The sequence below is a fragment of the Python bivittatus genome, unplaced genomic scaffold, assembly GCF_059951505.1.
Source record: "Python bivittatus isolate LINGU-HERP-01145 unplaced genomic scaffold, Pbiv_v1 ctg000840_np1212, whole genome shotgun sequence".
Classification (NCBI taxonomy): domain Eukaryota; kingdom Metazoa; phylum Chordata; class Lepidosauria; order Squamata; family Pythonidae; genus Python; species Python bivittatus.
In genome coordinates, this window is record NW_028277113.1 from 10,779,541 (window position 1) to 10,793,336 (window position 13,796).

At 38.6% G+C, this 13,796-nt stretch overlaps 1 protein-coding gene across 1 annotated transcript in view; it reads right to left on the bottom strand.

Annotated features, from left to right (window-relative positions):
- WRNIP1 (WRN helicase interacting protein 1) overlaps positions 1-13,796 on the bottom strand; it is a 41,867-nt gene that overhangs the window by 12,557 nt on the left and 15,514 nt on the right. The window contains exons 2-4 of the mRNA XM_088130658.1: positions 11,832-12,023; positions 10,333-10,577; positions 926-1,149 (exon numbers count right to left, since the gene is read on the bottom strand). Of these exons, the coding sequence (XP_087986784.1) occupies positions 926-1,149; positions 10,333-10,577; positions 11,832-12,023 (661 nt within the window). The remainder of the gene's footprint in view (positions 1-925; positions 1,150-10,332; positions 10,578-11,831; positions 12,024-13,796) is intronic.

Sequence of the window (13,796 nt, forward strand, 5' to 3'; positions counted from 1 at the left end):
GGAGGAGAGAGAATGCTGAGTTGCATCCAAAGAACACCATACCTACTGTGAAGCATGGGGGTGGAAACATCATGCTTTGGGGCTGTTTTTCTGCAAAGGGACCAGGATGACTGATCCGTGTAAAGGAAAGAATGAATGGGGCCATGTATCGTGAGATTTTGAGTGAACACCTCCTTCCATCAGCAAGGGCATTGAAGATGAAACGTGGCTGGGTCTTTCAGCATGACAATGATCCCAAACACACCACCTGGGCAACAAAGGAGTGGCTTCGTAAGAAGCATTTCAAGGTCCTGGAGTGGCCTAGCCAGTCTCCAGATCTCAACCCCATGGAAAACCTTTGGAGGGAGTTGAAAGTCCGTGTTGCCCAGCGACAGCCCCAAAACATCACTGCTCTAGAGGAGATCTGCATGGAGGAATGGGCCAAAATACCAGCAACAGTGTGTGAAAACCTTGTGAAGACTTACAGAAAACGTTTGACCTCTGTCATTGCCAACAAAGGATATATAACAAAGTATTGAGATGAACTTTTGATATTGACCAAATACTTATTTTCCACCATGATTTGCAAATAAATTCTTTAAAAATCAGACAATGTAATTTTCTGGATTTTTTTCCCCATTTTGTCTCTCATAGTTGAGGTATACCTATGATGAAAATTACAGGCCTCTCTCATCTTTTTAAGTGGGAGAACTTGCACAATTGGTGGCTGACTAAATACTTTTTTGCCCCACTGTATATTGTGCTGTTTCTAAATCTTGTTCACTACCCAGAGATAAAAGGGGCATCTAAATGAATCAATAAAAGTTATGATACCCTTGATAGAGAAAATATATACAAAATCAGTTCTACAGAAGTGCACAGTTGACTCAAGTATCCTGGATTCCTTCCCAGTTCCACCATAAGGGCTGTTACGTTTGCCACTCACCAGCTCGGTCATACAAAATGTGGGACCGTTGGAGGCCTTCCTTCACATGATCTTCTGTGATGACCACTCCTTTAGCAGAACACTCTTGGCTGTCATTCTGATGGGGAGGATTCGTTAACCTTGCCTGGACAGCCATCTGGAGCCCATTTAACCCAGTTCTTGCATCACCATCACAAAGATGGGCAAGAGTGTTTACTGCTCTTCTTTCAATGCATACACATAACCTGAAATAAAAACGTAACTTATTACTTCTCATCAGGATGGGACATCTGAATTCATTATACATTGTTTGTTCATAAAGCCATGTTTCTTTACCCTGGACACTAAGAGCTAACTAGGCCAAGGCTTTATCCTCATGAAATTATTCCAAATATTACAGAGGCTTTACAAAGAGTATGTAATCAGTCCCCTAGGCTTTGGCACCAGAATGTTAAACATATATAATGTGGTCATGTTAAACACTCTTCTGAGCCTTTCTTTGCCATTTGGCAACAAACAGAAGACAGAGAGATAGTAAGCTTTAATCTATACACGGTCACATTCAGACTTGGTTAGGGAGTCATTCCAAATCTATACTAAAAATGTCAATCTGAACCATATTTTGTCCTGAACTGAAACAGAACTTACACCATTAGTTGCATTACTTACTCTATTAAATCTGAATTGAGGCAAAAAGCTAAACAATAAGTAAATATCAGGCTGCAGTTACGAAATAAAAGTTTGGCTTACCCTCTTTCCCTATATGCAGACAAAGAAACACATAGTGAGGAGATCAAACTGTTTAGTCTGCTAGAAGGAGCTGAAACATCAGTATAAATTATGCTACCTGATAACCATGATCTCTTAAGTTTGTTTTATAATAAATCATTCAAATACAAAATTGACCATCAAGAAAATAAAAAAAAAATCCTAAAATTTTCAATGGCAGTAAAATAGTATGATTTGTAAAGATTACAGCTGGAATGGGATCAAGGTCAGAACATTTTCTGGTCATCATGAGGCTAATGGGCACCACTGACTTCTGCAGGGAGGAAGAATTGATTAAGAAGGGCCATGCCAGCTGCCTTCTGGACCCTATGTATTTGAGTGGGCACTTGGGAGTTTCCCAACAATCTGTTGGGCAGTTCAAGTGCCTAATAGCTCTCTAGTACAGCGTTTCTCAACCTTGGCAACTTTAAGATGTGTGGACTTCAACTCCCAGAATCTCCCAGCTAGCATGGCTGGCTGGGGAATTCTGGGAGTTGAAGTCCACACATCTTAAAGTTGCCAGGGTTGAGAAACACTGCTCTAGAATAAAGAAACAATGAATAAAGACACTGACAGAGACAACAGGATCCTGCTGAGCAGTCTCTTTCTGTACACTGATCCAGGACACTTCTTGATTAACTGAGGAGCTCTGGGAGATGAAGCAGCAGAAGAGACACTTAGAGCAACACTGGTGAAAGACTAGCAGTGAATATGAACAAACACAAGCATGAGTCCATGTTCAGGCTTACATCATCGTGATAAAGGAGGCAAAGTGTCAATATTTCTCCATCTTTACTATGTTTGTAGACTGCCATCCAGTGGCGTTTAAGACTTTCTGCTCCCTTCCCAGTAGTGGTGAGTCAGAAGAACTTCCTCCAGCCTGCTGTGAATTTTTTGCTAAGTGGTTTGCAGAGAAAGTCACAGATATTCAGAGCAGCACCCAATCTAATCCCTTGACAGGGGTAAAATCTTTAGTGCTGGCACTGCAAATGAGCCCAGCATTGCCAGCAGTTCTGCACTTCATTTGTGGAAGAATTTCAATAGACCACAACCAACTAGAGCTGTTGGTTGGGATGCAGCACTACGCCAGTTTGATGTAATGGTTAGGTGCTGGCATACAAACCCTGAACCTCCGAGTTCTAGGCATGGACGCCATCTGGAGGATTTTGGGTCAGTCACTTTCTCTCAAACCAACCCCCTCTCACAGGTTGTTGTGGGGAAAATAGGAGGAGGGGGCATGATGTATTTTATACCATCTTGAGTTGTACAAAATAAAGGCCAGTTATAAATCAAAGAAAAAATAAAATTCACTACTTGAAACTGATACTCTTGACCTTGCTGCTATGTTTTCTTCCTCTTTTCTGCCCACCTTTTGTTTTCACACCCTCTAAAAGTCCCCTTTAGGAGCAGAGAATTACCTCATCACATATTACTTTACTAAAATGAAACCCCAACTCTATACATGAAAAAGCATTTGCATGGACAAGCAGTCTACTCTTAAAATTTTATTTACAAGTAGTCCTCACTTAACAACTGTTTTGTTTAGCAGCCATTCGAAGTCTGGATGATGCTGAAAAAATAACTTTATGACTGGACCTTGCACTTATGACTGTCGCAGTGTTCCAATGGTCATGTGATCAGATTCGGACAGACAGCTTTTATGACTGTCCCAGCATTAATGGAGAAGCCAGCAGTAAAATTGCAAGTTGCAGTCATGTGATGTCTCACTTAACAACTACAGGTGATTTGCTTAACAACCACAGTGGAAGTGAGGTAGTAAGCCCATCATGGTCATGTGCTGTTTCACTTAACAACCATGTTGCTTAGCAATGAAGTTGCTGGTCCCAACTGTTGTTAAGTGAGGACTACCTTATTCAGTTCTTTATAGAATGCCCACTTCTGAGGTGGCTTACCACGCAAGTAATACAATGATAAAATTGCAGGAACATTCTAGGGCTGTGCAGAGCTTAGAATTCAAAGGCAAAAAGTGCTCTAGAGCAAGTGGAAGCCCTCATATAGTTTGTAACTCCTTGAAGCAGCTGCTTCTTTTCCTGGGATCACAAAGCTGCCCTCCACAGCTGCAAATCTACAACTTTATAATCTACCTGCCTATCCATTAAGATAGACCAGCCTTCTATAAAGTTGTCAAGTCCTATATATTGCACTTACTTTATGCTATATGCTGCCACAGCAGTTTGCTAGCCAATTATCATCTGAATGATTTTTCCTTTTAGTATATTTCTGTTTATTAGTTCAGTTGTTTTAGTTTTGTTCATTTTTAATATTTTTCCTTTACAATTGAAATCAAAACACCTCAGCATATTTAGTTCATTAGTTCTACATGTACAACTAGACATCTTCCTGGTGAATATAAAATGAAAGGACAACCAAACGTTCTAGTCTATTTTTGACTCTATCACATCAGATGCAGATCTGGGGGAAAGACTGCATATGTGAATGCTCCATGTTAATCTCTCTCTGCAGGACTAAAGCCAACGAGAGGCATAAGTTCATAGCTTTACCTGCACCCTGTCCTTACTTACCACATACATAGGAGTATCTTCCACCAAATGTGGAAACTGTGAGGGACAAGTAGGCAAAGACTAGAAAATCTGCCCCAGCAGGACTGTTCCCCTCCTCTCCAACACAACACAGGGACATCTACCACCATATGCTCTGTGGGAAGGATCACTTGGCTTGTGTGTACGTCAAGGAGAACATATATACACATGTTCATAATTTTTAAAATATTTGTAAGTCACCTAATTTAGTACATTTATATTTCACCTTCGTATTCTCAAAGATATTTGTATTTGTAAAGGTATTTGAATTTCTATTCTCAAATAGAAAAAACTATATTAAATATAAATGTCACCCGGTAATGCACAACCTTTGTCAGAAGACCATTGGGTGCGGGGGGGGGGGGGCGGTATTTTATCGCTTCTATGCTTCTTGTAAGATGATTCAGCTCCATGCAGGTCTGTTTGACTCATCCTGTAGAATAGCCAAATTGCCTAGTATAACTTCAAATATCTTTTCTCCTATATGCCAGATAAAAACAATTCTCTATATCACCACTGAGATTTCTGGGTCTGGCGAGGAATATGTTAAGTCACCAGTAACTAAGAGCAGGCCAGGCCAGGAAATACAGTGGCTGCAGTCCTGATGCATCTAGAGAGATGTAAGTTGGGGAAGACTGTTTACGAGGATAAGGTGAGAAGCTACCATGCCAAGGAACAGGGTCAAATCAACCCTACTGAAGTAGCTGTCCTGTATCTTCTCAAGTGATCTAGGAAGAATTATAGCAACTCCCATGTATTAAACACAACAGGACTTTGCTGGACTGAATTTTCCTGCTTGCTTCATAGCACTTCTGCAGATTATTAGGCTGTTAGCCATTTGCTAGTTCTCATAGATGCCACTATGTTTGTAAATAAGCCGAAGCTGACTAAAAGGTTATTTTTAAAAGCAAAGAGAGCTGAGCAAGTACAGATCAGGTCACAGTGCTCATCTGAAATTAAAGCCAATTTTTTAAAAAGTTAAAAACAGAAACAAGTCTGTTAAAAGTTTGAACTTAAAAGTTCTTGCAGAAAAATAAGCAAATAAAAGCAAAAGAGATCTCCATCTTCTGGTCTGAACTCAAAATGTGTATGAAACCATACAGCTGCACTGATTGGCAAAATTATTTTTCAAACTTTTGTACTTGTCCAAATAATTCAGTGTACTTAACAACACAAGTTACAATATGAGATTCTAAGTTATGCATCTTGTAGAGAGACTTTATGTACTAGGTGCATAGGAGTTAAAAGAATCTGATGTTCTGGATTTTGCACTGAGTGTCTGCAACTTTGGTAAATCAGGGAGAGACAGACAACTGGGAGAGCTTGGAGGAGGAGGAATTATGGACAACTGTAGAAAGCCATGCCAAAAACTCTGTTTTTTGGAAGTCAGTAATGGAGATGCTTTTAAACCGGAGATATTAAGGAATATGTCTGGGAACTTATTCTCAGAAAAGAACAAGCTTAGCCTCTGAACTTTGATGTCTCTGGTTGGCACATGTTCTCCAGAAAAGTTTGAAAAATGGTCAATATACATAATAAAGGAAAAACAATGAACATGCAAATGCATCATTAATACAGATATAGAGGCAAAACAATCTAAGGAACCTTCTAACTGCTTCCATACTATCTTGTAGATGTTAACTTGTTGACCTCAATCTAGAAATCATGCACGCCATTTCCCAGCTTCCTCCAGAAGACAAGTTGCTCATCATCTGCATATTATAACATAAATATATGTATATCTGGGTTGCTGATTCCCTGCTATAAAACACAGGTTAAAAATAAATAAGGTATGAGGCAATCCTATGTGATGCAAAATTTTGAAAGTTTTAAAAGTTAGAGAACTTTCTCAACAAACATAACATAAATATGAAGCTTTACTGTCTTTTCTTATCATTTCAAACTCTTTTTCAGCTCTTTCTACCTATGTGAAGTAACAATTGCAAGGCAGGAATTTAATCTAGTTCCCAGCCTCTGATGAGATATTCCCCACTCTCAACTTACACTTGCACTATTGCGTATTTTTGCCAGCCTCCAAAATTAAACACAGGACATCTTGAACACCAAGTCTTGATGTTTGTACCTTGTAACCAGTGATACTTAAAGACAAAAATATACACACACAGGCAGAGAGGACACCCCAGGACCTAGCACTGGCTGACCTCCCAGTAGAATGTCAACTAAAAGGACAGGAAAAACACAGCTAATGCACCAGTTAATGGATGCATCATCTGGGACATTGCTAGCATTTGCCTAAATGGATAAAATTTTCAATGAATAAAGTAGAGACGTGTCAATGGATTGCCACTGAAAGAATCAGTGTTTATGTCAGTCTTCACACACTGGTGAGCAATACAAATAATTACCTTTAGTCTAATGTGTAGTATCATTTTATGCTAGTGTGTAGCCACAATGAGATTCAGAATAAAACGGGGACAAAGTACATCTCTATTCCCAATCGGGTATTTGCATCATATTCTCTAGGAAGTTCAAATAAATACAAGGGATTCACTTTAACTTCACAACAATTCTGTGAGACAAAATTAGCCCAAGGAGAGAAATATGTCAGATAATAACTGGCCCAGGGCTTCATAATACCCTGATAGTAAACAGATGAAGAGTGATGATTTCTACTGCAAAATAGTTGAATGTCACGCTCTTTCTGCCCCTACCACTTCTACCGTTTTCCTGTTAACGCCATTTCTCCTGTTTGAATTCAGAAACTAGCCAGGAGGTGGGAGCTGCAAGAGGTTAATCATGAAGCATTTCTGATTGTCTGGAGGAGTTCTGTGCTGGAAATAGATGCCTACCACAGACAGGTGTAGTTCTGCCCTATCAGAGAATTACTTACCCAAAATCAACCACTGAGCTTTATGCTCAAATCTGAGTTTTTATCCACACTGGACCTTAACAAAAAAAACCCAGTATTTGGGCCCACTCTGGAATTAGGGCTGCAGTTCCCTAGAACTCAGTCCCTCCTCTATATAATTGACTTTACCTCTAATAATTTCTACTCTTGGTCATGTCCGCTACATATAACTGGTCTGCAGATTGGCCTCATTAAAATACAGACAAAAAAACCCATCTCGCTGTCAACTGTCCAGGAAAAAAGAACTTCACCCATTCTTTGTTTAACAACCTGGCTAAATACAAAAATATTGCATTATTTCTGGCTCCTCTGTCATGTCTGACTCATTTCATTATAAGACTCCTTGAATGTGTGAATCCTCCCTGTCTCTAATTCTTTTCTATCCCACCTTATATTCTGAGATGCGCACTGCACAGTGAAGGTTGATTATGACGTGTATATTACAGATAATACAGTGCTGGTTCTATGGGCACAACAGTATGAGAGTTGGATGCTTACCACAAGGTGAGCTTATAGCACACAATTTCCTAGCCTTTGTAACTGCAGAGAGGAGAGAGAGGTATTAGTCTGCTGTGAAGGCTTAGAAATCTAACTTATGGCCATGTCTTATCTATTTCTTGCATTTCTAACCAACTTGCTTCCAGTCAAACCAGCCTGCAGCTGTTTATAATATAAATCCAGACAACAATAAAATCACAGTGCTCAAAAAACTCTAGTAAAATATCCCAATACATTGTAACATTAATAAATAACATTAAAATACTGAGAACATGTCCTGGCAAGAAGTCTTAAAATGTTCTTCTTCTCCCTAACTTCATGAAAGTGTTGCCCCAGTTCCCTACAATTATTTCTTTATCTTATACTCACCTGAAACACCCCAGTGTTTTTAAACCATGACTCTTGAGAATGAGGCACACTAAAAAAGAGTTGAATCTATGCAGATTAGTTTTATTCACATAATTAATTTCTATCACAACATTTGGGACTATGTATAGCAGAACTGTTTCTGTTTAGTTTTCTAAGAAAAGGATAGGAAATGAATACACTGAATATTACTCAGCTATTTTGACTGCTATTAAATGTGATCTATCTATCTATCTATCTATCTATCTATCTATCTATCTATCTATCTATCTATCTATCTATCTATCTGACTTATATGGCTGCCCACCTTATGCACAACTCTGGGTGGCTCACAAAATCATAATAAAACCTATCTGAACAGTAAAAGCAACATACATAAAAAGAAAAAAATGAATCCCAGTGCCCCCACCAACACTCCACAATTGTAATAGCTGGGATCCAGTCTTACTTTATCTCAACGCTTGAGGGAAGAGCCAGCTTTCAAGGCCTTCTAGAAGGCTAGGAGAGCGGGGGCTTGCCAGATCCCAATGCATCCACAACAAAGTTTAAATCTCAATAAAATTAACTTTTAGAAAAATATGAAAACTCTTTGAAGACCATTTCACGTATTTATGAACAAGAGCCAAGAGAATACACTGGGAAACTTGAAAAAAACACTTTAGCATTAAATTATAAATGCAGCCAACATTATGCACCTTACAGTAACATAAGTGACTACAATTGAGAACTCTTTAGATATAATAGCAATAATATGGCAGCCAACTTTCCATAGCTTCATTCCAAGATGCTGTTGTGATGCTCGAAGGCCAAGTATCAGTTCAAAAACTCCTTCCATGTAAACCTTACCAGCTAATGAATAAACTAAGAGGATACTCCGACGTAATTGGCCTTACCTGATAGACTTTTAAATGCTACAGAATTGTACGATGAAGTCACAGCAAGGTGGCTCTGATATAACTGTTCTATCATACAGACAGTACTTTTCAAGTCTTGTCCTTTTTTTAATCACTGTCTTTTACTGATTATTTAACTTGAGTAAGCCTCTTAACCTTTCTGCGGTTCAGTTTATTCATGTTTATCCAACTGGTGGAGCCAGGATGACACAAATATACAGGGGCATAAAGCATGCTGGCGTACATCAGCCTGAAGTACCTCACAGCAGTGACCAGCTCACTAAAAAGCCTCTCTTTTGAGAAAGGAGATGGGGAAAATGTATGCCTTCTACATTGAATTCTAACTGGGAGACCTCTGTAAACTAGCAAAAAGGGTCACTTGATCCCCAAAGCCTGAAGGCTGGGCATGACCAATTTAAACAATATTTATTTAGCATATGCCCAGAAATACATACATGAACAAAATGGGTAGTGAAACACAAAACCCTGAACAGGAGGAGGAAAAATAGTTTCTATTATCTACATTCCATTCAGAAACAAAAGCCTCCCAAACTCAGCTAAAGAGTCGCTGTTCAGACAGCTGTGATATTATATTAAGCCTGACAAGCAATGTTACTTCTTCTCCACCCCATAACCCACAGTTTATATCATGCTGCAACATGGAAGTCTTACAAACACAATATCTTAAATAAGGAGGCAAGATTTCTCTGTTTCCCTAAATCATGTGATCTAGTTAGAAGCATATGGTTTGTAATTAGAGAAAAACTGAATAAAGGGCGATGCTTTTTCAAAAGGCTTCATTATGTGACTTAATTAAGACAATATTAACATTATCTAATATATTGACTACTGTGAAGACAATGGTACTGACCAAGAGAAAATTACTAGTGCTTAAGCTCCACAAAATCAATCGGAATTAGCTGAAGTAATGACACTCAAATATAAATTATGCTCTATGAAATATGAAATCTGCATTTAAAGCTAGGAGTAGACATTCGACACTTGTGTGGGGTTCCTCGTGCTCTTGACCCCCTTCGCTAGGCAAAACAAATACTGTTTTCAGACTGAGAAATTTGTAGTATAATTTATTAAATTTAGCTCTGTTTCCTAAGTCTGTATTTCCAATCTGAAGTAGCATTTATTTTAACATTTAGACTTCCGAACTCCTGGAATAACAGAAATTAGATTAGAAACCTAAAGACAATACACAGCTGCTGTCAAATGTAAACATCCAATGACCAAAACAGATGTTACAGTAATTAGGATCAAATTTTTACTTTGGCTTTACACTGCTTTTTTGTACTACTTATGTTCAACATATACCCCTTTCCTTTGCTATTAAAAGAGTTCAGTTTTTGCATTCTTTCCTCCTTCCCACTCCATAAGTTCTTCCTCCCTTTTGCTTTGGCAGTCTGTCACTGGATTCCTTGGGTGGTGTATGTTAACACATCGCAGTCTACGAAGCATACTTACTCAGAGCCTTTGCTGTTGTTGCCATTCATAGAGCTGGTGGGTATCTCATCTTGGCTCAGAATCTGGATCCCTAAGGACTTGATAGCTCGCATCAGAATAGCTTCCATTGCTTCAACTGAGAGCTTCTCAAGAACAATAACGCGGCACCGACTCAGCAGAGCTGAATTGACCTGGAAGGAAGGATTTTCTGTGGTTGCCCCAATCAGGGTTATGGTTCCACACTCAACGTGAGGAAGAAAAGTGTCCTGGACATGGGAGGAAAACAGAAACAATTGGTCTCAATCCATGACAACTGCAGACATCCCATGTGAGTATATTGACGGCTCATCTGCTTAGCATGGTAACAGCTCGTTAATAGTTTACACTGCAGACAACCATTTCTATTTCCATTTCCATACCAAGCTAAAAATTAAGAGTTTCTTGTGTGGAAAGCATGTTAAGTCTTTTGTGGCAAAAACAACAAAAAGTCTTATAACTTTAGCTTTTGTGCATATGCATTTAATAAAGTGGATCATTCATTATAAATGGGTTCACTTCTATGGTGCCACAAGAATCTTTGTTGTGCAAGCTATTGAAAGCAATGTGTTTTTGTAATTTAGGTTTCATTGTTTTGAAGAAATTAAGGGTATAATGGTAAGTCTTCAGTCAGCCTCCCTGACTTCCAAAAGGATTATTCAAAGACTGTAAAGCACCAAGTACATTTTAATATTATATAACACAATGAATGTTTGGAAAATTCACCATAGTCTAATTTCATGGCAATCCACTCCACATATGTTTAATATAATTTTCAGTATGTAGTCATCTTCAATCTATCTATGTGGTCACTAAGAGTCAACAACGACTTGATGGCACATAATCAATCAATTCATCTCCAAAAAGCTCTATCATTCTTTTTTAGTTGTAAAACTAAAATTCTAAAAAGTTACAATATAAGCCAAATCATGAAAAAACTGAGTAAAGATGGCTCTAATGTTCTGACTGTCCTTCCATAACCTTGCTTGGCTAGGAAAAGTTGTTTCTGCTCTTTGCTAGTAGAGTAGGAGGGTATGTTAAATATGGAAATGATTGCCAAATTCTCAATCCCAAACTTGCTTTCTGAATAGACAGTAATATCAAATCTCAATATGGTATGTGAAGGAGTATCAAAATTGATTTTTAGTGGTAGTTAAAAATGGGTTTCTAGTCTCAAGACAAAATGCACGTAAACATGTATTATGCCTGCATGATATAACAGATCAAATGTAGGGACTTGAGCTGGGGAGACCTTGGCATGAAGTTCTGCTTATTAAGTGACCTTGGGCCAGGCACTCTCTCTCACCTTGTTCTGCTTCAGAAGGCAAATAGGGTAAAATTGGACAATTCTCTGAATACATTTCCAGAGCCCCTTAAGGAATGGTGTATCTCAATTGCCATAGTCAAACCACTGCTAAGCACATTCCCTTAACGACTTCACTGTAATACACCAGTTTTCTGACTGCATATAGAAAAATTAATACCTGTTGGGACTTATTGAAACGGTGTATCTCATCTATAAAAAGGATAGTCTTCCTCTTGCAGAGTCTCTTTTCATTTTGGGCTTGGAAAATTACATCTCGGACATCATTAGTTTTGGCACTTGTCGCTGATAGTGTAACAAACCGTGTTCCATTCTTCTTACTGCTATTTGCTATGATATGTGCCAAGGTTGTCTGAAATGAAGAAAACAGGCTAGCATGCTGATTTTGCTCTGGAAACAGAAAACAACTAGTTAAAACATATGGACACGAGGGAAAAAATTGCGATAAAAACAAGAGAATGGTTATAAATGTTTTAAAAATTATTTCTTTCGTTCCAGTGGAGAGAGATTACTTAAATGGAAAACCTATTTAAAGCTTAAAAAAGAATTATCATCCAGATGGGAGGTAGAGTGGGGGAGCGAAACAGATCTTCCACCCCCTGGCTGGGTTCCCAAGAGCTATTTTAGCCCTTGAACATACTCAGTAGAGTTCTAGAGGTTTCTTTCTTTAGACAGCAGATTCATATTATTTCACTGAAGAGGGGATGTGTTGTTTTTAGCTATTTCTTTTAGCTATCAATTGGCCTTAAAAAAAATGTAATAAATCTAATTCATTGGCTGCAGAAAAACATTTAATTTATTAAAGGGGGATTATGTTATCCTCTTTGCTTTGTTCTCTTGATAGGACACAATAGATTACAACACTGATTACTTCTGGTGTTTTATGGGTCCTTGTTACAATAGCCATTTCTGACCCACAGAAGGGGACTTGTATTGTGGCCTGCCAATTTACTGAATATTTTGGCAGTCTACAGCAACCTATATATTCAGACACAAAGAAAATTTATGCCCTTCTTGTGAATTAGTAACCATACCTGTAAAACTAAATTGGACTCCTAAAGCGGTAATAATTTTCTAATTATTAGCCAGTACAACACCTAACACATTACAGGTGGTCCTCGGGTTGTAACCACTTGTTCAGTGACTGTTTAAACTTGCAAAAGGGTTGAACAAGGGGGACTTACGACTGGTGTCTGGCAAGATTGATGTCAGGCCCAGCCCAAGAACAATGATGAAACAGTCCAGTCTAGTACCGATCCTTTATTTGATTACACCTTATAGACAGAATCTTGCCAATCTATACTACAGCAACGAGTGGATATACCCTGTGAGATTCTAGGGAGTGGCTATCCTGAATCTCTTAGTCTTCTCATGCTCCCCCTGCAGACTGTGCTGCCTCTTGTCTCCTTTCCCCTCCTGGAATGCACTCCCTCCTTCCTGATAGCCTTGATCTTCCACATCACTCTCCTTCTTGTAGACACATTCCATTACACAACTGCTGTCGTAACCTGAGGACTGCATGTCGTTAAATTACAGCATAAACAGTAAAAATGCTTCCCAAAACACACACACTCTTTTTTGTTAGTTCATTAATGTTAAGTATAGATTTTACTATTTTACTCATCTGATAAAAAAACCTAAACTTTTTTTCCTTGAAGCAACCTCATTCTATGCAGAAAGAAAATAAGGGCTTTTACAGAACAGAATACATAACATTTCTATAGTGCTTGTAAGTGCATAAAGGGTTTCAGGTACATCATATAGTACTTGTACAGGCTTGCCATAAGTCTATAAATGTTCGTATTCCCTATATTGCAGATGAGTGAACAGGATGAAACACAATAAACTGCCTATAGACCTACAGTGGGTTTAAGACAGAAGCAAAATGTCAAAGCAGGGATTGTAGTCTTTCATTCTCAGCCCCAACCCTTTCTTATTATCACCTGCCAGAAGTAAGACTAACACTCAGAAAGTTGAAAAATTCAATGGATCCTAACATTTTCTAGTCAACAGACTCTGATGGAGGTTTCTTTCCTAAAGGGAAGTCAGCGGCTGCCCCATTCAATAATATCTACTCAAGTCATCTTGCAAAAAATCCCAGGAAGGTAACAGCAGCATATTCAGT